At 54.1% G+C, this 25,130-nt stretch overlaps 1 protein-coding gene across 6 annotated transcripts in view; it reads right to left on the bottom strand.

Annotated features, from left to right (window-relative positions):
* The window catches only part of FGD3 (FYVE, RhoGEF and PH domain containing 3), a 53,151-nt gene extending 30,509 nt beyond the window's left edge, over positions 1-22,642 (bottom strand). For 3 of the 6 annotated variants that reach the window (XM_008256969.5, XM_070050006.2, XM_070050009.2), the window contains exons 1-3: positions 12,988-13,121; positions 1,455-1,571; positions 308-791 (exon numbers count right to left, since the gene is read on the bottom strand). In XM_008256969.5, coding sequence (XP_008255191.3) covers positions 308-742 — 435 coding nt within the window. In that variant the 5' untranslated portion in view covers positions 743-791; positions 1,455-1,571; positions 12,988-13,121. Of the gene's footprint in view, positions 1-307; positions 792-1,454; positions 1,572-12,964; positions 13,122-22,415 lie in introns of those variants that run through there. The other 3 variants (XM_008256978.5, XM_089336088.1, XM_070050001.2) reach the window with 2 other exon arrangements.
* Between the last annotated feature and the right edge of the window lie 2,488 nt (positions 22,643-25,130).

Raw genomic sequence — 25,130 nt, 5'->3', positions numbered from 1 at the left:
ATTCATGCTACCTTCCTCAAGCACTCCACAGAGGGTGGCTGTGGGTGGCACCACCAGTAAGACTGACCTTTGTGCCTTCCTAGCTCGGGAGCTGGCCACACCTCACAGATGTGGAGACTGAGGCTCAAGGTGAGGGCACTGTCCAATGGGGCAAGCGGACCTCGCTGGTCATTCCCAGCAGACTTCATCCCAAAGTCTCCCCTGGGGCAGTGGGAGCCTGTGTGCCTCATTTCTGAGATGTGGGGCCCCTCAAACCCCTCCAACAAGGCCCTGGAACCCTCACCAGAACAGAGCACAGGGGGCCTACCTGGGCCAGGCTGGCGTCCTCGTCGGTGCCCAGAGGGCTATGCCTGGGGTCGGCCTCCTCGCCCACGTCACTGTCGGCCTCCTCCGGGGGCACATCCTGCTGGGCCTGGCTGTCTGGGGCCGTCTCGGGGTGCAGCGTGGCGGAGGCTGGGGAGAGCTCCTCGCAGGGGAAGTTCTCACCGACCACGCTGGAGGACGGGCTGTCAATCCCGCTGTCCCGATTGGGGATCTTGGTGATGCAGCTCAGCTCCCCACGGGGGCCGGTGTCTGAGGCACTGTCCCCTGCCACAGCTGGGCCACCAGCGTCCCCGCAGGAAGCACCAGGCCTGACTGGGAGTGCTTGGAGCTTCCCCATGGAGGAGGTGCCAGGCAGAGAACTGGGCACCCCCGGGGGGACAGGTCCTGGGGAAGTTGAAGGCTCCCTGCCCAACTCCATCGTCAAGGCCGAGTTCCCCGAGCTCCTAGGGAGGCTGGTTGGGAGCTTCCTGTCAGGAGAAATGAGGCCAGCTTAAAGCAGCCCCTGCAGGTGGCCAACCTCACTCCCCGCCAACGGAAAGTCAGCTTGGAGGAGGCAGGCAGGGGCCATGGGCGTCATGCAGACACTCCGGGCAGTGTGGCGAGGTCCTACCGGGATAGGCTTTCTTCATGGAATGGCAAATAGGGCAGATGGCAAAGGTTTTGTTGTAAAATGAAGTTTCTCCTACACACACACAAAGTAACACTGAGGCATGAAGCTCCCTGCCGCTCAGTGGGTTCAAAATACAGGCACAAAATAATGAGCAGCAGCGACCAGAGCTTACAGCGCTCATCCATCCACGTCCACAGTGCTTCTGGGTCTGGTGCTACCCGCCCCGGGCTGAGGCTCCCCGTCTCCTCATTCCCCAGACACAGTGAGGACATGGCCTCTAGAGGCCCCGGCCCTGACCGTGCCCCCAGGTCCCTGCTCAGGGCTTTGCCTCCACCCTCCCTCCCTCCCAGGGCCGTCTCACACCTGCATCTCAGCAGGAGCAACCTGGAGTGCTGGTCCTGCTGACCCCTGAGGAGGGTCAAAGGTGAGATAAGACCAGAGGGGGCCTAGCAGTCCCTGAGATCGTCCCCTTGACTCATGACACAAAGGGCCCCAGTGACGGTCACTTACGGTCACTTACCCCACCTGAGGCTGTCACCCTCCCCGACAGGGCTGAAGCTCGGCCGGCAGAGGCTGGAGGGCCTCGCTGAAAGTCTCTCTTGCTCAGAAGGTCTGAAGTGGAGTTGAGGAGGAGGTGCTGAGAGAAGGTTAAAGAGAATGAAAATCTCTTTCCGCAGCTGGCATTTGGAGCAGCTACAGCTTCTATAGGGGAGGGGACTCAGGTAGGGTACAGGTGTCCACAAGGTAGACACAGCACAGCCCATCCTTGACCCCTGGCTGACACACGCAGCTCCGAGAAGCACAGGGGCCCACGGGCGGGCAGCATCTCGGCTTAGAACTCCGGGTCCCCAGAATGCACTTGTCCCTGTTCAAAGGGGCTGTGCATGTTAGGGTCACCTGGAACACGCAGGCACCTCTTGGGTGAGGACAGCTGCCAGCCCTCCTCGGCCCACACCCCACACCCTCACCCGACACAATGAGAACACAGTCTCAGAGTCCATCCCTCTTGTCCTGTGCAGCAGACGCGCCTGAGGCAGAGCTCAGCACAATCAGGCTCCTGCAGTGTCCCCTGGGGCTGGGCAGGACCACCCACGTCCCCCAGGCTATGGGGCGACAGGTCCTGTGGACAGAGCACCTGAGGCCTGCACAGCTTCCTGTGTGTGTGTGTGTGTGTGTGTGTGTGCTGCCACGCAGCAGACGGGTTTTGAGTGGACCTCTTTCAAGTGACCCCAAACTCGCTTCAGGTGGGCACTTACTATTGGCTACTGGTACATTCTTCACGAGCTTAATAGGGAGAAATATTAAGATTTCTAAACAGAAAATACATGTTTTGCTGCATTCTTCTCATAGCATAGGAGATAAACTCAAGTTTCCAGAAGTCAGACATGACACAGCAATAAAAACACGCACATGGAATGTGAGTCCTGCTCAGCCCCGGGGCAGCAGAACGGCAGAGGCCACCCTGGCTCCTCCCTCTTAGGGGAACAGTGATTCTGGCCAAGGTGGAGTAACAGAAACCAGACTGACTCACCTGAGGCAGCACGAGTGGACAAAAGCCACAGAACCACAGTTGGCGAGACACTACGCCAGTTGGCAGAGCACCGTGATCCTTGAGAGATGGCAACAGGTGAGGGGGATGTGCTCGTGCCCAGGCCACAGGGGAGCCCGGGGAACTCTGAGAACATGGAGCTGGGAGTCCTGGAGACCCAGGTGGCCAAAGCCCAAAGGACAGACCCCTGGAGAGGACAGCGGTCCACAGCGAGAGAACCCTAGATCCACGGAGGGGCCCTCAGAATCTGTCAGCAGGAGCTACAGAGGCTGGAGGAGGAGCCACATGACAGGACCAGAGAGGGGTTACCCAGGTCTGCCGGGTTCAAACCAATCAGAGGGGGGGTTATCCAGGTCTGCCGGGTTCAAACCAATCAGCCTAAAAAGCCCAAGGCTTGTAGAGCATGGGGTCAGGTGCTTAGGAGGGTCTTGCCTCAGGAGTGGAGGGTAATTAACTCCATGTGCTGTTCTGGTCCCACTTAAAAATATTAACAGATGTTTACAAGAAGTCCAAAGGGTTTACAACTTAATTGTATTGCCAAGCCAAGCTCAAACATACTCAAAGAATATAAACCAGCAAGGTAAAAGTCACAATGTCTGGTATTCAATCAAAAATTACCAGGCATGTAAAGGGACCACATAACCCATAACAAGGAGGAAAACTTTGAAAACTGACCCAAAAGTGACAGAGATGTTGGAGTATGCAAAGACCTTACAAAGGTGTTATGCCTGCATTCCACTGTGTTCAAATGCTAAGTAGGGACATGAAAGATGTAAGAAGACCGACACCAGACTTCTAGAGGTGAAACTACAAAATGTGAGATAAAAAATTCACTGGTGGCAGACTCTCAGCCCATGGGCCCACAAACTGGGGAATCGGGGCCTGTTGCTTGTGCCTCGTCTGGTTACTCCAGCGTCGCTGCTATGAAGGAAGTGGTTCAGCAGCTCCGGCTGGAGGCTGGACTCAACCGTGTCAGTGTCCCAGGCAGCTCAGAGCTGAAACAGGTTTCCTCAACACCAACCCCTGCTGACCAGAGTATCTTCAAGGACAAACCCCTTCAGACCCCAGAACGTCTGATGCTCTCTGCAGTCAAACCAATCTTCCAAAGAGTTCCCAAAGCACTTCTCATTAGCTCTCATTTAAGAGAGCTAAACTGAAGCCTGTACAAAAACTTCCCTTAACACACAAGCCACAATATACAAACTTCCACTTTATTGGCCCTTAATATCTACCTCTCTGAAATTTCAGAAATTTTTATTTCACAAGGGTAATTATTTTATTTATAATAGGAGCAGCATACAATAAAATACTTAGTGTAAAAGTAGAAAAAAATACACTGGATTAGACTGCTGGCAGATTGCACATCGTAGAAGAAAAACCAGTGAATCTGAAGAGACAGCAATAGAAACTAAACCAAGGGAAACACAAACAGAGAGAGAGACACACACACATACACAGAGACAGGAATAGTGAGAAAGAGACATACAGGTGGAGAGAGAGAAGCAGAAATAGATAAAGACACATGGAGAAAGAGACAAGGAACAGTGCGTTAGTGAGCTATGGGAAAACTTCAAACAGCACAACACACATGTAATTAGCATCCCAAAAAGAAGTGGGGGGGGGATGCTCATATTTGAGGAAATAATGGCTGAAGTTTTTATTGTATGAGAATGACACCCCAGAAAGAAAAATCTCATTCCCATCTTCTTTGAGGTATGCAGACATCAGAAATGTTGTTTCCAGTGTCAGTTTTGTTAGGACAAAAAGGGAGCACCAAACCTGAAGACGGAGGCCTGGGCAGCCCAGGTCGTCCAGAGGAGAGGGGTTTCATCATGCTGGTGTGTGTGTGGGGGTCCTGGAATTAGGATCATCCTGCCTTAGAAGGGCTTTTGCACAAGAGCAGAAGAACAAAGAGAAGTGGAGAGAGGGGCAGGTAGAAGATGAGCCACACAGGTATTAGCAACTGGGCAGAGCTGCCCCTGACTCTTCTCCATCTCCCTACCCCACCCAAGCTTCATCTGAAGCCACCCTACTGGGTTGGCAAGGCCACAACCTAGAGTTCAAAGCTTTCCCTGACACACATGCACATGCACACACTCTTATATGCATACACATGTGCCACACACATGAAACATGTAAATACACACACATGCGTGCACATACTTGGCCACATGCACACACACACAATATGCAGGGTTGTGGTGAGCATCTTCTCATGCTTGTTCACCAACAGCTACCCAAGGTGTACATTCCCTTCCCTTAACACGGGGTCAACGTGGTGAGGCTGACCCAGGCCGCAGCACTTGGGCACTGGAGCCCCCTGGGTCTTGGGTCACTCTGACACACACAGGGCTGAGCAGGGAGATCATGCAGCGGAGGGTCAGTTCTCTCTCCACTGGCCTTCTCCAGCAAGGTCCTCAGGAAATGTCGACCTGCCTAAGAGAATGATCCGGCACCCACTGCAGACTGGCCAAGGCTCAGCCACAGGTAGCTGAGGCTGGCACCACCCAGCAAAGGGGATTCCACAAGTATGAAGGCATTAGTACTGTCTACGTGGCTCCATCGCAGTAGCCGTTGGACAGGAGTAGGGTAAATGCTGTGGTCCCCACTCCTGGAGCCCCCTAGAGCTCAGCTGCCATATGAGATGGGCGGGCCAGCACTGCAGCTCACTAGGCTAATCTTCCACTTGCAGCGGCGGCACGCCGGGTTCTAGTGCCGGTTGCTCCTCTTCGAGTCCAGCTCTCTGCTATGGCCCGGGAGTACAGTGGAGGATGGCCCAAGTGCTTGGGCCCTGCACCCACATGGGAGACCAGGAGGAAGCACCTGGCTCCTGGCTTCGGATCAGCACAGCACGCCGGCCATAACGGCCATTTGGTGGGTGAACCAATGGAAAGGACGACCTTTCTCTTTCTCTCTCTCTCTCTCTCTCTCTCTCTCTCTCTCACACACACACACACACACACACACACACTAACTCTGCCTGTCAAAAAAAAAAAAAAAAAAAAGAGATGGACAGAGACAGTCCCATGGCCCAGTACAGGAGTCTACCTGTCGGCCCAGCTCCAACATGCCTCTTTGGGGGCAGCATGAGAGCATCCCCTGCCACAAAAAACCACCACAGCGCTCATGTGCCTTACTGCCTGTCCCTAACCACAACAGCTCAGTGGTCCCACACCAGTGTGTGCTCCATAACGGCGTGCCAAGGGAGTGTAGGTTTTTAAAATCATCTGCACATCCTGTGACACCCTCCAGTCTAAGGGGGACTCTGATGTCCCTCCCCTGAATATGGGCAGGGTTTAGAGATCTGCTCTAACCAGAGGGCAGCAGCCACCACACAGAGAGGAGCACTGGCTATGCAAGGAGGCTACACGGTATGTCCCAGTCAACAGCCTGCAGCAGCCAGACCTGGAGCTCAGGGGGAAGCCTTGGAGCTGGCCCGGGCCTGCTGCCAAGAGCTGCCATCTGTGCCACTGGCCCCAGAATCACAAGGGATAATGATGGGGTGGCTGTGGCTTCACTCTGCCTTGTTGAGGGCCGGTCAGTTTGCAATGGCTGGCCCCAGTGATGCTAAAAGTGATGTGGGCAGGTGGGGAGCTAGCAGAGAGGAGCTGAGGTTTGACAGCACCGCCCCGCTGCAGCCCAGTCCAGCCCACCACATGACAGCTCCAGCCAACCCATGTGGCAGTGTGGTCTGCGTGACAGCTCCAGAAAGCCCCGCAGAAGCCCTGGTCAGCCAGCACAGCAGCTTCAGTTGACTCTCGTATGATAGCCTGGTCTGCACTGCCCAACCTCCCTTTCTGTGCACTGCCCAAACCCATCTTCTGTGCACCAAGTCCCTCACTCCCCTGATTCTTTGTAGCAGAAACTGTAAGTTCCTCAATGCTGTAAACTGAGAACCAGAGCCAGCTGGAAATATCCCATAGAGCTACAGGCTATGTTCTGTTGATGACCTTTGGGTCATTATAATGTCATTATAATAAAATTACCATGGCTGGCACTCCCATTCCCAGCATGCACTTGATGCCACGACACTTCTACAATTTCCAAAAAGGCCACGGAAATGGGTAACACCCAAGCCTTGTCCAAGCTCCATCCTCTTTGTTTTGTCTTTTTTTTTTTTTTTTTTTTTTTTTTGACAGGCAGAGTGGACAGTGAGAGAGAGAGACAGAGAGAGAAAGCACCTGGGCCATCTTCCACTGCACTCCCTGGCCATAGCAGAGAGCTGGCCTGGAAGAGGGGCAACCGGGACAGAATCCGGCGCCCCAACTGGGACTAGAACCCGGTGTGCCGGCGCCGCAAGGTGGAGGATTAGCCTATTGAGCCACGGCGCCGGCTGTTTTGTCTTTTTTTAAAATAATTATTTATTTATTTGAGAGGTAGAGTTATAGACAGTGAGAGAGAGAGACAGAAAAGTCTCCGTCCGCCGGTTCACCCCCAAAATGGCTGCAGCGGCCGGAGCTGCACCGATCTGAAGCCAGGAGCCAGGAGCCTCCTCTCAGTCTCCCATGCGGGTGCAGGGGCCCAAGGACCTGGGCCATCCTCCACCACTCCCCCAGGCCACAGCAGAGAGCTGAATGGGAAGAGGAGCAGCCAGGACCAGAACCGGCGCCCACACGGGATGCTGATGCCACAGCGGAGGATCAACCCACTGCACCACAGCACTGGCCCCATCCTCTTTGAATATTTAATTAAGCTCCACCCCAGACACCATCCCTCCTTATAGTATAAAAGTACACACCCACCTTTGAGCTTGCCTGCACTTATTTTTTGAGTGTACACTTTTCCTTCGCTTTAAACAAATTTTGCTTTCCTGCTCACTTTTATCTATGTCTCCTCCTTGAATTCCTACTTATGACAGAGAGAAGAACCTGGACCAAGCCTAGACAGGGGGCATCCCTACAACATAAGGACCATCAGGCAATACCACGAGGGTCTGTGTGTGCACACCTGCAGCCCACAGACCACAGGTTTTCTCTGGCCCCTGCACAGCCTCTCCTTTGCTTACCTTTAGTGTGTAGTTCCAAACCTACTGAGGTCATATTAGCATGCGCAGAGTACAGAGTTATGCCTGGGAGAAATGCCCAGTGACCAGTGGAATTAAAGCCACCCCATGACCCAGAGCGGCTCAGAAGTACAGGAACTGTCCCTGGGGTCTCAGCCTGGGAAACATTCTGGCGGCCACCAGTCTGACCAAACGTCTTCATCCTCTCTGCCAAGCACATATGGGGTCCCACAGCTTTGGAACTGGGGTGGGGGTCATCAGGACAGGGAAGTGAAGGCAAGGTGGGCAGGGAGAGGAGGAGGCAATCAACACGGCCCCTCCTGTTTGCTCGCAGTAAGTAGCTCCTGACAGTGACCTGTGCCTGTGCTGTTAAAACAGCCAAATCCTCTTCAGACAACTTAGAAACCACAGAAAAACAGAAGTCAGTACAAGTGACTTGCGGCCTTTGCAGTGAGATGATGGCTGTGGTCAGGGTGGTTGGGTGGCCAGGGCATGGCTCTCCAGCTCTCCAAGTGGGGCTTCTCATATAGCAGTTGCACTTGTCCCTGTCCAGTTGCCAACCTGTGTCTACCAGGTGCCCTCAGGAATCGTTTCTCCCAAAGGAGGTGAAAGCAGGGGCTTGAACAGACATTTGCACACCCATGGTCACAGCAGTGTTAGTCACAAGAGCCAAAACATGGAAGCCACCCAAATGTTCATCAACAGATGTATGGATGGGGGCCGGCGCTGTGGCACAACGGATTAACCCCCTGGCCTGAAGGGCCGGCATCCCATATGCGCGCTGGTTCAAGACCCGGGTGCTCCACTTTCTGTACAGCTCTCTGCTGTGGCCTGGGAAAGCAGTGGAAGATGGCCCAAGTCCTTGGGCCCCTGCACTCGCGTGGGAGACCCAGAGGAAGCTCCTGACTACTGGCTTCGAATCAGTGCAGCTCTGGCCGTTGTGGTCAATTGGGGAGTGAACCATCGGATGGACGACCTTTCTCTCTCTCTTTCTCTCTCTCTGCCTCTCCTCTCTCTGTGTAACTCTGACTTTCAAGTAAAATAAATAAATCTTAAAAACAAACAAACAAACAAACAGATGTATGATGACTAAAACCTGGTCCATTCATAGAAGGGACTATTATGCAGCCTTAGGAAGGGAAGGCATTTTGACACATGCTACAAAATGGATGAACCTGGAGGCCTCTGTGCCCAGTGAAACAAGTCAGCCATGAAGGGCACCCATTGGGATTCCACTGAAGCGAGGTCCCTAGTGTAGTCAACTTCAGAGGGAGGAAGCTAAATGAGGCTGCCAGGGCCCAGGGGAGGGGGAAGAGAGAGTTTGTGTTGAATGGGGACATAGGCTTACTTGGGATGATGAAAATGTCCTGGAGATGGATGGTGGTGAAGGTTACACAGCAACATGGATGTACTTAATGCCACTGAGCTGTACACTGGAAATGATCCAGATGGCACATTTTATAAGCTGCACCTTTTTTTTTTTTTAAGATTTTATTTATTTGAAAGAGTTACAGAGAGGTAGAGCCAAAGAGAGAGAGAGGTCTTCCATCCGCTGGTTCACTCCCCAAATGACCTCAACGGCCAGAGTTGAACCGATCTGAAGCCAGGAGCTTGGTTTCTCACATGGGTACAGAGGCCGAAGGACTTGGGCCATCTTCTACTGCTTTCCCAGGCCATAGTAGAGAGCTGGATCAGAGGAGGAGCAGCCTGGACTTGAACCGGCACCACAGTGCAGGCCCCATATATGCTGCATCTTTCCTAACTCTAAGGTTTTGCTTTTTATTTATTTGAAAGGCAGACTGGCAGAGAGAAATAGAGAGAAAGACAGAGACAGAGACAGAGTTTTTCCAGCTGCTGATTTATTCCCCAAATGGCTACAACAGCTGGAGCTGGGCTAGCCTGAAGCCAGGAGCCCAGAGCTTCATCCAGGTCTCCCATGTGGGTGCAGGAGCTCAAACACTTGGACCATCTTCTGCTGCTCTCCCAGGCACATTAGCAGGGAGCTGGAGCAGAAGTGAAGCAGCCGGGTCTTGAACCAGCCACCCATATGGGATGTTGGTGTCGCAGGCGGAGGCTTTACCCACTATGCCACAACAATGGCCCCTAGACAAACTTACTTTAACAAAAAAATGCATTCAGAAGGCTCTCAGCAGAAATTCTGTGAATTTACACCAAGGTGACTGATCCCAGGATGGGGCAGGCCTGGGACTGTGGGCATCCCCACCAGGGCAGGAGGCTGGGGTCTGCATGCATGAGGCACAGAGCGCAAGCATCGTCCTGGCAGCCCTGTTCCCATTAGACATGCAACGAACGGTTGTAGGAAATGCAGGAACATTTCCTGGTGGTTTGCATTCCTGAGACCAAGGTTTGCATTCCTGCCCCAGGTGGCAGACACGGGGTGAGGAGGAGGGATGGAGCCTCCTGCCAACTCCACCAGAGTGAAATTAACCAAACCTCTAGGAGGCCCTGCCTGCACCCTCCCCTGCTCTGGCCAGAGGCCCATTCCCTGGGGGTTTTGAGACATGATGGCCAATGCAGATTGAGCCTGGCACACAAGCCCTGTGTGTCCACCTTGCAGGCCGTGTAGCCATCATTGGCTCCGAAGCTGTGCATCCACCCTGTCCTGTCTGGACAACTGCAGACAGGCTTGACTTCCCTAAGTGTCAGATTCCCCGTCTGTAATATGGACACAGTAACAGTCCAGTAAGGATTCTAAAAGCCTGAAGCCAGCACACAGCAACCCTATCCCCACACTGGCCGTTTTGTACGTTGTCAGCGGCTCTGACAGACACAGGCACAATACTTTGTCATCAGATGGGACAGTCAACTGAAGCACTCCCAGGCCTCTGTCACCAGCTGCAATGTGGCTCAGCCATGGCAGGTCAGTGAGATCAAGTCAGCAGCAAGATTTTTGCTAAGACCTAGAATTGGTGGAAATACACAAACAGCAAGCCCAGGGAGGCACAGGGGCCTCAATACAGAGCCACCTCTCTCACAGGGTTTCCATGTAGGGGGACCACCACCATAATATAATAATAAAATCTCAATCTTTTAAATAAACTTCTTCCCTAGATAATTAGCTATACACATAATAAAGCAGGCAGAATCCCAGGGGCCGTGCCGGGATGGATCCCACAGCTGGTGGGGGGTGTGCAGGCACTGGGTTTCCTTCAGGTGTTCAAAGGATAGGGTAGCTGGGGAGGAGGTAGGGAAGCCTCCAGGGTCCTGCCCGTCCAGGGGAGAGACTGGGGCCATGGGGAGGCTGAGGAGGGGTGATGGGGGTGGCCCAGAGGCCAAACGCCTGACCCGTACAGGGTGGAGGAGGAAACTCCTACTGCCTGAGTCAGGGTGCACAGCAGGAAGAGCAGAGGGCAGCGAGGCCATGCATCCATCTCACCCGCAGGGCTGGAGGCTCTGTGGGCACAGGAATGCATGACCACACGGTGGGTAGTTTGTCCCAGACCCACAGGTGCCTGCTCCCACTTTCTCAATAACAGCACAGACCCAGCTATGGCCAACATACACTCGTCTCCCTGCTGGACACCTGCCCCACTCATCACCCCCCAGGACCCACAGATATCTGCAGAGCAGAGGACTGAGTGTAGACAAGGAAACATCAGGGATGAGTGAGGGCCCCACAGCTCTTGTTTCCTTTCTGGGCTGGCTCGGTCCCCACTGGCTGACCGAGCAGACATCCTGCCCAGAGCAGACCGGGACAGACGGGCACTGAGTGACCAGCTGTGCTCATCCATTTGTCCTTGTTCATTGTTTCCAGCATACACTTGTCCTTGAGCCTCCTGCGTCCACCGGAAGGTTGCACAAACCCTTCTCATTTGGGCTTCGCATCTACCCACTGCTGCAGTGGACTCCTTGTTCACTCCCTGTGCCGTGGAGCCTCGATTTCCCTTTCTGGACATGGGTGTCATGATGGACCCACCAGGGGCAGGGTGGGGATGGTGCAGTAGAGCTCCTAGCACATAGACTTCCAACTCCTGCAGTCACCACTAACCCACGAGCCACCCAGAGCGGCAGAGACAGGTGCAGCCTCCCAGCACAACGTCCTCACAGTCAGGCGCTCTCAGGGTCTGTCTACACGGCATGATCCCATGTAGCCTGAGGATCCTTTGCCCACCTTGGGGGTACTGGTTTCTGTGCAGACACAGACACCAGCCCCCCAGGAGCGGAACCTGGGCCCGTGGCCTGCCTGAAGCAGCCCGGCTGGGGACAAACCACTTCCTCCCCTCAGCACCTATTGGCCCCACCCAGCTCTAGGGCCACTGAGTGAACTGGGAGGCTTAGATCTGTGCTGGGGTTCAGCCAGAGCTCTTGTAGGCTGGGGGTTGGGCTGAAGCATCCTGAGGGGGCTCCCTGTGCCTCAGGTCTCTCCCCTGGCAGGATGGCTGAGCCACATCCAGCTGGGAACTGACAAGGTCTGGAGTGAGCACATGTGTCCCCTGCTTGGTGGGCTGGTGCTGTGCAGACCCCACTCTACAGACTGGGACATCGAGGCAGAGTCTGGGTTGCCGCCCAAAGTCATTCCCTGTCTTGCTGCCCTGTGCTTGGCTTCTTTTCTCCAGTGCATCTCATGAAGCCCCAAGTCCACCTTTCTGTCCTCCCTGGGGGTGGGGGGGGCAACAGCAACCCCCACATCTCTCCCAGCACTCACTGACTGCAGAAACATGCAAACACATAAAGGGGCTGCTCCTCCATCATGATCATGACAGGGACCCTCGCCCTGCAAACCCCTCAAGGTCCTGGAGCCTGGCGCTCTAGATGCAGCCACACTATGTGCCCTTGAATGTGCCCAGTACACTCATGGTGACACCTGGGTTGTTCTGGCACTGGCACTGCCACTGTGACCCTGCCCCAGCCCACAAGCCTCTTGAGGTGGCCCTTCCACTGCCCCCACTATCTGGTCTGAGACAGGCTCTGAGGAAGCCGGCAGATTCTGTTCTTCCCAGTAGCCCTTGCGCCCATTAAACTGCAGACAGCGAGGCATCTTCAGGTGCTCCACTGCAGGAGGGCTCTGGGGGTGTGTCTGGGACCATTCTCCTCAGCTCAAGTGGAGGAAGACCCACTGCCCCCACCCCCAGCCTTGGCCATGCCTAAGCCAGGTTCTGCTGCCCGAGGCAGGTGCCCCTGTTGCGGGACACTGAGGGCACAGGAGGCTCCACTCAACACTTTAGAGACCCAAGTTGCCCCACATGGTCCGCACTGTCCACAGAGACTTTTGCACCTGCCAAGCTGACACTCACAGTAACTGACTTCTTACAGCAATGTTGAGGAAGCCACAGCAAGACAACAGGACGAGACAAGACGCCACTCACTCGGCACCACGGGGCAGCTTCCTGCCTCAAAAATATCTGTCTCCTCAAACGTCTCCTGCCCTGAGCACCTCCTGCCACCCCACAGTCCGCCTTGCGACACCAGACAGGACCCAAGGGCTCAGCCAGGATCCCAGGAACCCAGCCCCACTCACCAGCCTCCCGACGGGGAGCCTACCTTTCCTGTGGCGCTCAACTCCATGCACCAACAAAACACAACTTCCTTTTTCTAGCTTTCACAATTTGGGTCACAGAACGATGGCGTATTTGCATTTCCGTGTCATTGCGTAGCCTGATGGGGGCTTGGCTTGCTGATCCTGGAAGTGCCTGTTTGCCTAGTGACCTGAAAAACACCATCCTCCGGGCTGGTTAAAGTTTAACGGGTGCCTGGTGGGGCCAGTGCACTCGCGGACCGCCCACAACTACCCTCCTGCTTCTGCCCCAGTGGGCCTCTCTGGGCAGATTTGGGGCCGCAGACTCCTTCAGGGAAGACGGGTCAGCAGGCATTGAGGGGACATACGGGGGCCACATAGGCCTTCTTTTGGGCTAACAATGAGATGGCCTTGGGAGCTGGGAAAACGCGGAGGCCCTGCTGGCTGCAGACAGAGGATTTCAAAGTGCTCCCAGCCGCTGAAGCTGGAGCCTCAGGGAGACCTGGCAACAGAGGCTGTTCAGGCAAGGCCCAGCACCTGCCTCCTCTACCCAGGTCCTCCAGAAGGGCTCCTTCACTGTTTTGGAAGAGAGTCTATAAGTAATGGTATAGGGTTCCTTTGAGGTTTAGATGGAAAAACTGACTGGTAATGCCTTTTTTTTTCTATTTTTTTTTTTTTAAAGATTTCTTTGTTTATTTGAGAGGTAGAGAGAGAATGAAAGAAAGAGAGAGAGAGAGAGATCCTCCATTCGCTAGTTCACTCCCCAAATGGCCACAACTGTTAGAGCTGGGCTGATCTGAAGCCAGGAGCCAGGGGCTTTCTCTGGGTTTCCCACATGGGTGCTGGGCCCCAAGCACTTGGGCCATCTTCTACTGCTTTCCCAGGCCATAGCAGAGAGCTGGATCAGAAGTAGAGCAGCTGGGACTTGAGCTGGTGCCCATGTGGGATGCCAGTGCTGCATGTGGAGGCTTAGTCTACTATGCTACAGTGCCAGCCCCAATGGATTCTTATTCCAACTTTAAATTGTGTGTGTGTGTGTGTTCTTAAAGGATTTATTTATTTGAAAGGCAGAGTGACAGAGATATAGAGATCTTCCCTCCACTGGTTCATTCCCCAAATGACTGCAAAGCCAGGAGCCAGGAACTCTACCTGGGTCTCCCACATGGAAGACAGAGACCCAAGTACTTAGGTATCACCTGCTGCCTCCTAGGAGGCATTAGCAGGAAGCTGGATTGGAAGCAGAGCTCCAACATGGGATAAGGGCACCCCAAGTAGTAACCTAACTCACTGTGCCAGTCCCAGCTTTAAATTTTTTAAAAACCAAAGTGATTTCCTTGGGCCTGGGTCCCCTTGTTGTCGACGGATATAACCACACGGCCCGTGGTTACTCTGTTCCTGTTCCCTGACGGACAAGTCCTCTAGCAGGCAGCCCTTGCCCATCTGGATGTTTCCAAGTCCACTCAGGGAAGGACAGACCTGCTGCCACCACCCCCGAGACATCCCCTCTGCTGACACTGCCTGACCCAGGAGGCTGGCAATGGGATCCCCTGAGGAACAGAGGCCACGCCCAGCCCACCGGGAACACAGAACTGGCCTATGAGTCAGGATGAACCAGGCAATTCAGTGCCAGCCCAGGCGTGACAGTCCAAAAAGTGGGGGATCATGGCAGGTGAGAACTGGAGGGGCCCTCTTGTCCCTACATGGGGTGAGGGACGCCTCTCTCTGGGATGACACACTCCAAGGAGCAGCTACGCCCCGCCCCCACAGCCCAGGAATGCCACACCTTGGCATCCACACCCTTGTGTGGTCCCTCCTACTATGAGAAGGGTGACCATGGACACTAGAGTCCAACAGGGCACTGCAGAAATGGCAAGGGGACTTCGAAGCCAGGTCACACCCCACTGTGGCTCCTGTCTTCCCTGCTGGGTCATTCGCTCCAGGAAGCCACGTGGGGAGGAGCTGAGGCCAGCCAACAGCAGCACCACCTTGCCACAAGACAGTCACCTTGGAGACGGAGCCTCAGCCCTGTCCAGGTGTCAGATGGGGAACGTACCTTGGACTCCACCCAGTTGGGCCGCACGAGAGACTCTGAGCCAAGGCCACGCTGTATCCAAATTCCTGTTCCACCCAGAGTAAACTGAGTTAATAAGTGTTTACTGTTATTTATTTTTTAAAAAATATTTACCGGGGCCAGCACTGTGGCGTAGAAGGCTAAGCCTCAGCCTGCAATGTCAGCATCCCATATGGGCACTGGTTTGAGTTCTGCCTGCTCCACTTCCAATCCACCTCTCTACTAATGTGCCTGGGAAAGCAGTGGAGGATGGTCCAAGTGCTTGGACCCTGCATCCATGTGAGAGACCTGGAAGAAGCTCTTGGCTCCTGGCTTCAGCCTGGTTGTTGTGGCCATTTGAGGAATGAACCAGCAGATGGAAGATCTCTGTGTGTCTGTGTGTGTGTGTGTCTCTCTCTCTCCATTTCTTTATCTCTACCTTTCAAATAGACAAAATAAATATTTTTAAAGATTTATTTATTTATTTGAAAGGCATAGTTACATAGAGAAAGGGAGAAACAGAGAGAGGTCTCTGATCCACTGGTTCACTCTCCCAAATGACCACAATATCCAGAGCTGGATCAGGCCAAAAGCAGGAGACTGAAACTCCATCTGGGTCTCACACATGGGTGACAGGGGTCCAAGTGCCTTCCCAGGTGCATTGGCAGGAGCTGGATTGGAACAGCTGGGACTCACACGAATACCCATGTAGGATGCTGGCATCACAGGCTGTGGCTTAACCCACTGTGCCACAATGCCCGCCCCTACTATTGTTTTAAACAGGGCCGAGGTAATCTATTAGGCAGCAATAGCTAAATGATTTTCAACAGCTCCTCAGGAAAAGGATCTGGAGCTGGGGGGTGGGGATCAGCCCCACAGGGAGAAGTATCTGTTGGGAAGTAGTGGTGGACATTCCAGTTTTTATGTCCAGTTATCTTATTCACGAGCCAAAGACCCAAATGGGTCCACAAGGCTGAAGGGCTCTTGGTGACCATGGAGGTCTGCTGGGGGCCACAGTGAAAACCATTTGTGCTTAGTTTGGTAACTTCACGATGCAGGCTCTGCAGGGGAAGGCTGCCTGCCCACAGCGACCCCTCACCCTGCCCCCTAGGGGTCTGCTTCTCCTCCCCAGGCAGCTCACCCCAAAGGAGAGCCCATCCCCTGAGGTCCCTGCTTTGCCCGAGGGAGCCTGAGCCCTGCCTGCCAGAAAATTCAACTATGGCCGAGGGACGGCCAACCTGGGACAATCCATGTCAGGCTGAGGACCCCAAGGGCAGGACACACAGCACAGAGGGGCCAGGGTGGAAACACAGAGCCCGGCTCTGTCACCAGAGAGTGTCCACTTAGGAGGCGTGCCCGGAGGAAATGTCTATCACCAGGAGGGCGTCCCCAGAGGGAAGTGTCCACTCACGAGGAGACAATCCCCAGGGAAGGCCCTCACCAGGAGAGAGTCCCTGCGGCTGTGTCCATCACCAAGGGAGAAGCACTCGGGGGAAGGGTCCACTCAGAGGAGAGAGTCCCCTGGGGAGTGGCTGCCACCAGGGGAGGGACTGTGTCCGGCCCAGTCCTCATAGAGCCACAACAGCCTGAGGGACTCTTGAGGGAATTATGCTGACTACAAAGAGACAATCCCAGTGATTACACACATCTGACTGCCTTTATCTAATATTCCTAAATGGCCAAATGTGGTGACAGAGTTTAGGTTAGTGGCTCTTGGAGGTTAGGGGAGAACAGGCAGAGGTGACACAGACCACGGGGGGGGGGGGGTGGTGGTCCTGTGGTGACGGCCGCTCTGTGTTCACCAAGTCAGTGTTGCCCTTGCGCCCAGAGGCTGTCTGTATCCTTTTTCAAGGTGTTGTCACGGAGAGGGTGGAAAAAGGCTCATGCGCTCTCTGTATTACTTCTAAACTGCATGTGGCTGTAGTTACTTCAACATAAAAGCTTTTTTTTTTTAAAGATTTGTTTATTTATTTGAAAGTCAGAGTTACACAGAGCAAGGAGAGGCAGAGAGCGAGCGAGTGAGAGCGAGCGAGAGAGAGCAAGAGAAAGCGCGCATGCGCGAGGTCTTCTATCCGCTGGTTCACTCCCCAATTGGCCACGATGGCTGGAGCTGTGCCGATCCGAAGCCAGGAGCTTCTTCCGGGTCTCCCACGTGGGTGCAGGGGCCCAAGGACTTGGGCCATCTTCCACTGCTTTCCCAGGCCATAGCAGAGAGCTGGCCGGGTCTCGAACCGGCACCCAAATGGGATGCCGGCGCTTCAGGCCAGGGTGTTAACCCACTGCGCTGCAGCGCTGGCCCCTCTTTATGTAATTTAAAAACAGGAGCCAGGATGGACATTCTGCCTAGAGGTTAGCAGGTCAGTTAAGATGGATGGATCCCACACAGGAAGCCTGAGTTCAGTCCCCAGTTCTGGCTCCTGATTCCAGCTTCCTGTTAATGCAGACTCTGCAAGGCAGCAGGTGATGGCTGAAGCAGCTGGGGTCCCATCAGCTGAGTGAGAGACCTAGCTTGAGTTCCTGGCTCCCCGCTTTAGCCCAGCCCCAGCTGTAGTGGGTATTTGGGGTGTAAACGTATAAATGGGAACTCTGTCTCTTAAGTAAATAAATAAATAAATAAATAAAGCCATTGCGAATGGCATCCTTTAGCTCTTAGGAGAACCTGGGAGGTGTCAAGTGGAGGACAGTAACTCCTGGATGCTCAGCGTGATCCACTAATGGAGTTGCTGGAACCCGAGGCCCTTCCAGGACTGGCACCTGTGGCCTCCTGGCCTTGTGCTTGGCAGCGCCATCCTGCTCAGACCTCTTCTCCCTGCTCACCCCTGTCTGCTTCCCAAGGCCATCCCCCTGCCTGGGTAGGCCTGTCCCTCAGCCAATGGTACAGTCCTCATCAGCTCCGGCTCTGCCTCCTGGGCATTTAGATCCTGTGCCACAGTCATTACCCAGCCAGATCGCACGTTCCCATAAACACAGAGTACAAGGGCCACCTTTCATTTCTCATTCAGAAGAGGCGGTTCAGAGAGAGGTGGGAACAGCAAGGCCTGGTGGCTCACAGCCTAAGCAAGACACATCCACAGGCACAGGTGGCGGGGTGGGGGTGGGGGTGAGGTGTGTGTGTGTCCAGGGTGGGAAAAGCACCCGAAAGTAAGAGTTCCTTCGACGATGAGGAAGGTGAGGTTCAGAGGAGCCAAACGCTTCTACGCAGTCAACCAACATCCGCCTGCAGAGCAGCTATGAGGTGCGGAGGAGCCTGCAGCCGCCAGAGGCAGCTCCCGAAGAAGGAAGTTTGCAGAGACAGAGCAAGGTGGCCCCTGTCCCGGCCACTGTGCCCGTGTTGAGGTCACGGCCAGTCACTCCAGCCCCACGGGCACACAGGCCAGTGCCTCTTCAATCACCTCTTTGTTTTGGGGAACCCATCCATCCCAGCACCCTTCAGATGCCAAGGATGGGACCAAGTGTCTGACACTGTCATTCTCGCTGACAAGATGGGAGAAATGCCAGACCAGCTGGGCAGGAGAGGCTGGGCACCAGGGCAGCCCCATCCAGCCGCCTTGCATGGGGACACCCTGTCGGCTTGAGGCCCCAGAAACAAATCCTACCCAACATCCGACAAAGGAGACACAGGGAAGAACAGCTGACGCTGCGGTGCTGGGGTGGGAGCTTCCAGGAATCCTCGTTTTTCCTCCTGATGCCTCTCAGCAACGTATCAATTTCTACAAAGTACATGTATTGCGTTTGTAATCGGGAGAGGAGCCAACCTGTTTAAAAGTAAGGAACAAAGCCTCACGCTGCTCCCCAGCGGTTCCCAGCCCCAGTTCTTGCGCAATGAAAGCCAGCTGTCGCCATGACTGTTGACGTGTGGAAAATTTAATTTGTACTTAGCTGTCCTAAATCTCTCTAAGGAAAAATGTGGTCGAGAAACTAAAAAAGAAAGGACATTGAATGTAATTCTGCTTCTGAAAAACTTTTTTTTCTTTTTTGCAAGAAAGTTTCCCAGGTTGCTTTTGACTGGAATTGCATTTAGTTCAAAGATAGAAAATTCCCGAAACTGGCACTGCCTTTACCTTCACCTGCCTCCCTCCTGGGCAGGAAAGGGACAGCCCAGAACTGCAGCCAGGAGGGCAGCGGGCAGGTTTACGGACAGGGCGACTTGGGTGACCCACTTCACCCAACATGGGCAAACTTCCCCAACCCCAGGCCCTTGGAGGCTCCCTGGGGAACACACGGAAAACGCTAAGGTGTGAGCAGCGAGCAGCTGACTGATCCTCACGCCTTTTACCTCCTCATTTAGAAAAAAAGAATTGCTTCAAAAATACTGAAAGGTTTAGTCATCCTGGCCGATAGAGCCTTTAGCAAAGAGCTGAGAGGCAGCCCCAGCCGCTCACAGATAGAGCGACTGTGCCAGAGCTTTCCAGACAGGAGGCCTAATTACGGGAGGCTGTGCCCACTCGAGCCTCAAGTGGAAGCAATTATTCCTTATCTTGAACAAAAAGCCCTGCTATGTCCACACTTGCACCAAACGGCTGTGCTGGTGTCTTTTTATTTTTTTTTTAAATCCTATAAGAAAAAAAATTATCCATGTGTAAATAGACAGTGATACAGAAAAACTGAGGCCAGACAGGGGCCACGCCCCCACTATCTCCTCACCATTGTTGTGGGGCAGCTGCGCAGCAGGGATCGGCCCCCCGCCCAGAAGCCCAGAGAGAAGCGGCCTCTCTACCCTGGTGCACTCACAGGCCTCCTGGAAGGGTGTGATGCTAAGCCAGGGCCTGGGGGGAGAGGACGGCAGAGCACGGAACTAGAGGTACCTAAGGAGGAATGAAGGACTGAAGAGAGGAAGAAAGAGAGAGAAGGAAGGGAAAAAGGGAGGGGAGGGAGATCAGATCTGAGTGGTACAGAGAAGGGCTTTAGGACTGATGGGTGGAGGACAAGCAGGCTCCTGGATCTCACTGACTTGAACAGCAATGAATGCATAGGTGCCCTGGCCCCCAGCACCAGCCCCCACACCCAGTGCTCATGGCAGGGAAGTTGGGGGCCCTCAGAAGCCTTCAGGGTGTAACACATGTTGTTAACAGACGAATTCAGGCAGCTAGTTTGTTTTGCAGACAAAAATTTTTGGAGTTTATTTAAAAAAAAAAAAGATCATGAAGAAGACAGAGGCGCAGATGCCCTGTAGCCACTAAAGATTTTAGACCTTCAATTTCATCTGCCGGGGCCGGTGCAGGGTGCCCCCATTGTGCATACAGGTCCCCCACACCAGGGCCCCCAGCCATGACCCAGGAACAAGAAGGCCATGGCCACAGTCCCCTGGACAGGGCACAGGCTCCCCAAGGCAACAACAGCAGAAAGTCAGGGTCAGCTGACCAGGATCCCCAAGCCTCCTTGGCGCCCAAGGTCACAGCCAGCCAATTTATTCTTTCAGTTTACTGCCAGTGCAAGCACCACACGGGATCCTTCTGAAAGGGACCATTTAAGGACTAAGAACTTGGGAGTGGACAGAGGCAACCCTGCTCTGGCAAAGGCCACACAAGACACGGTTCATTTAAGCTGAGCCTAAGATTCTTTTCACACACACACACACAAATTGTACCTCATGCTTCAAGTCTAGCTGGGATATTCCAAGATGCAAAGTCATTTACTCAGAGACTACAGGCTAGGGATGATTTGAATGACTAGAAATGAAAAGGCCTTCCTCACATATTCATTTAGCAGGCTTGTATTATTAATAGGTACCATTTCCTTTTGTAAAGTCCTGCAGGGGGCCAGCACTGTGGTAAAGCCACCGCCTGCAGTGCTGGCATCCCACTGGGGTGCCAGTTAGAGACCCAGCTGCTCCACTTCCGGTCCAGCTCTCTGCTAAGGCCTGGGAAAGCAGTAGAAGATGGCCCAAGTCCTTGGGCTCCTGCACATATGTGGGAGACCTGGAAGAAGCTCCTGGCTTCAGATCAGCACAGCTCCAGCCATTGTGGCCATTTGGGGAGTGAACCAGCGGATGCAAGACCTCTTTCTCTCTCTGCCTCTCTGTAACTCTGCCTTTCAAATAAATAAATAATGAAGAAGTCCTGCAGCTGAATTTCTAGAAGGTCGGCTGGAATGCCATGCTGAGTGTGCTAGACCTGGAGTGGACCAGGCACTCCTGCTGTGTCCACTGCAGCCCCTGTGTCTCATCCTCAGAGTTCACCCTCACGGAGTTTCCTCCCTCCATCCCGCAGCAAGCTGCCAGTGGGTAACACATGACCCTATTTACAGCTGGAGAAACTGAGGCACCAGTCCATAATCCCATGGCAGGTGTGGGACCAGATTTCCACTCACATCTGTCTTGCTGGCACAAGACCCTCCTACTCTGACCCCCCACCCCTGACTGTGTAAGACATGGACTCCCGGACACCCAGAGCAGTGCCGGGCCCACAACAGGCTCAGAGAAGCTTGTAGTCCTCTAACAGCTATACCAAGGGCTCAAGGGACCAGTATCATGATCTCTAGTCCTACCCAGGCTCTGCCCAGCATCTCCCTGTGGCTCCTGAGGCCCTGGGACACAGCCTGACCCCAGAGTTGACAGCAAGCTGCTGACCCTGGGTGAGCAAGGCCATGACCTTAACTGTGGGGACTGACAGCCAGTTAACCTCAGCTGAGGATCCAGTGCCCCAGCACACAGACCAGGGAAGCAGGAGCAGCAGGACTCACTGCCACTGAGAATTGTTTAACTTTTCTGCACAGGATCACCCTGTGTGACAGCCTCACGGGCTGGGGTTTGCTGCTGTCTGAATAGTTTACAAAAGTAAATCGCACCCACCCATGCACCCATCAGTCATCAATCTTAACTTAAAACTCATTTCAGCCAACGATGCCTGTATCCCAGTTACCCTGGGAAACGACAACTTCTCAGCCACCCTGACCCGCAGACGGCAGCAGGAGCAACCTGGGGCCCACGGAAGCGACGCACACACCCTGCGTGGGCCGGCTTCTTAACGAACTTCAACCAAGGGGCCCCTTCCCACCCAGGGTTCACGTTCTCCCGCACTGGAACCGCAGCGGCAACGCTAACAAAAAAGAAAGGACAACACAGTCCTGGCAGCCCACCCCAGCCCGTTGTCATGGGACCTCACAGGCTGTGATGTATTTATAAAGCGCACACTTTCCCCATCGGAAAGAGCCGGGCGAGTGGAAACCCGCAAACAAGCCGGGTCCCCACCCCACCGCCCAGCCTGCTACCGGTTGCTCCATAAATATCCCGGGTGACTCCGTTCCCCAGCCAGGGGACCAACGCGGGGGTTCTGCCGGCCCAGAGGGGCTGCGGGTAACTAACTTCTTCAGGATGCCGGCCCCGCCCCCTGCAAAGTCAGCAACTGAGACAGCGACCCCCGCTTAGGGTCCCAGAGGCACCTGACACAAACCCAATGCACTCACCAGCAGGCAAACAAGCGCCGCAGCTCCCCACGGCCTCACAGGCGGATGGAGTCGGGAGCGCCTGCCCCCCGACAGTCTCCGAGGAGCCCCGCGCGGCAGTCGGAGCAGGGCTGAGGTCCGCCAGCACCCCGCGGGGCGGCCTGGCTCGCAGGCCCGGCCTGGGGTCCCCGCGGCCCCGGAGGCAGCCCCAGTGTGGGCTTGGCCACAGCTGTGGGACTGCAGCGTCTGACAAAGCCGCACGTGCGAGCCAGCGGGGGGCGCGGGCGGGCCGGGGGGCGGGCTGCAGGGTCCCCATGGCAACGCGGCGCGGGGCGGGCCCGGGCAGCGGCGGGCGGGGCTGGGGGCAGCGGGCCCGGGCTCCGCTCGCTCGCGGACGCCGAGGGAGGCGGCGACGGTCGGGACGCCTCGGCCGCGGCCGCCGCCTGGCGGGACGCCATGGCGTGTCCCTGGCAGCCACGGGGATTTTGCGCGTGGAGGCGCTGCTGCGGCTGCGGACGCTTCCCTAGGTGCCTGCGAAGAAGGGAAATGCAGCTGCCTTAATGAGGTATTGTGTGTGTGTGTGCGCGTGTGTGGTGTGGAGGGTGTGTATGAGTTGTGTGGTGTATTAGTTACGTGGGGAGTGTATGTGTTGTGTCTGTGTGGTATGTTCTATGTGGTATACAGTGTGCATGTGTGAATTATGTGGGTGTGTGTATGAATGTATAGAGTATGTGTAGAGTGTGTGTGAGTGTATTTGCAGTGTATGTGTGTTGTGCATGTGCGTGCATGTGTAGTATATGTGTGTGAATGTATGTGTAGATGGGGGTGTGCTGGCTGTGTATGTGTAGTCTATTGTGGTATACATGTGTGAGTTATGAAGTTTGTGTGGTGTGTATGAGTGTATGTGTAGTATGTGTGTGTTGTGAACTGTGTGTTGTGTGAGTGTATGTATAGTTTATGTGTAGTGTGTGTGTGAATGTATTTGTGGTGCATGTGGGTGTGGTGTATGTATTTGTAGTATATGTGTGATATGTATGTGAGTGCATGTGTAGTAAATGTGAGGTGTGTTAGGAGTGTGAGTGTATGTGTAGTATATTGTGGTATGCATGTGTGAATTGTGTGTGTATGCAATATATGTGTGATGGAGCCGGCGCCGTGGCTCAATAGGCTAATCCTCCACCTCGCGGCGCCGGCACACCGGGTTCTAGTCCCGGTTGGGGCGCCGGATTCTGTCCCGGTTGCCCCTCTTCCAGGCCAGCTCTCTGCTATGGCCAGGGAGTGCAGTGGAGGATGGCCCAGGTGCTTGGGCCCTGCACCCCATGGGAGACCAGGAAAAGCACCTGGCTCCTGGCTCCTGCCAACGGATCAGCGCGGTGCGCCGGCTGCAGCAGCGGCCATTGGAGGGTGAACCAACGGCAAAAGGAAGACCTTTCTCTCTCTGTCTCTCTCTCTCACTGTCCACTCTGCCAGTCAAAAAAAAAACAAAAAAAAAAAAAACAAAAAAAAAACCAAAAAAACAAAAAAGCAATATATGTGTGATGTGTGTGAGTCTATGTGTAGCATATTGAGTGCGTGTGTACGGTGTGTGTGGTGTTTGTGTGTGATATGCATGTGAGTGTGTGTGGTGTATGTGAGTGTGTGGTGTGTTGTATGAATGGTATATGTTGTGTGGTGTATGTGTGTGGTGTATAATACATCAATTTGGGGGATCCCACATCGTTTCCCTTGAGCAGGTACCGAGTGCCAGGCACAGATTTACCTGTTAAATCCTGCCACCAGCCTGCAAGACTAAGTAAGGTACCATGATTGGGGTATTTCAACCAGGTAAACGGATGGACCAAGAATATACACTTCCTTCTGCCCAAGGCTCTTCCTTCGTAGGGTGGGGAGCCAGGACAGCCCGGCTGGTGGCTTGTGTAGGGGTTATTGTATGTGGGAAAGGTGAGTTGGTCCCCCAGGGGCCCAGATCCAGATGCTGCTGGCAGATAGCAGGAGCAGGCCCAAAGGGCAGCTCTGTGAGGCTTTCCTGTCCTCGTGTCACCCACTGGTGTTTTCATGATGGCAGTTACCCTTTTGCTTCTAGTGTAGAACTCCCTGAAGCGTTTCTTATAGGGCACTTTTGCTGGCGATGAATTCGCTCAGTTTTTGCTTGTCTAAGAAATCATTTATTTCTCCTTCACTTCTGAGGAATAATCTTTGCTGGATATAGTGTTCTTGGCTGCAGTGTGTTCTTTGAGGATTTGAATATATCCTCCTGTTTTCTTCTGGCCCATAATGTTCCTGCTGAGGAGTCTGCTGCTCATTTAGAGTTTTGACACTTTTCTCTTGCTGGTTTTATACTTCTGTCTTTATCTTTGGCTTTCACTGACTACAGCCTGCCTTGGAGAAAGCCTCTTTGGGTTTAATAGGTGTCCTTTGAGCTTCCTGGATCTGGATGTCCATTTCTCTTTCAAGTCTTGGGAAGTTTTCAGTTATAAATTCCTTATATAGGCTTTCAATGCCTTTCCCCATCAATTTAGGGGAGCCGCCCCCATACTACAAATATTTGCTCACTGGGAGATATTCCAAATAGCTCATAGGTTTCCTTCCTTCCCCCCTTCCCCCCTTCCCCCTTCCCCCCTCCCCTCCTCCCCTCCCTTTCCTTCCTTCCTTCCTTCCTTCCTTCCTTCCTTCCTTCCTTCCTTCCTTCCTTCCTTCCTTCCTTTTTCATATCTTTGTCTCACCTGGTTATTTCAG

This window comes from Oryctolagus cuniculus, chromosome 1, assembly GCF_051225735.1.
Source record: "Oryctolagus cuniculus isolate XC-2025 breed Fujian yellow rabbit chromosome 1, ASM5122573v1, whole genome shotgun sequence".
Lineage (NCBI taxonomy): Eukaryota > Metazoa > Chordata > Mammalia > Lagomorpha > Leporidae > Oryctolagus > Oryctolagus cuniculus.
The sequence above is the reverse complement of the archived record's forward strand: the minus strand, read 5'-3'. Positions and strand labels throughout refer to the sequence as shown.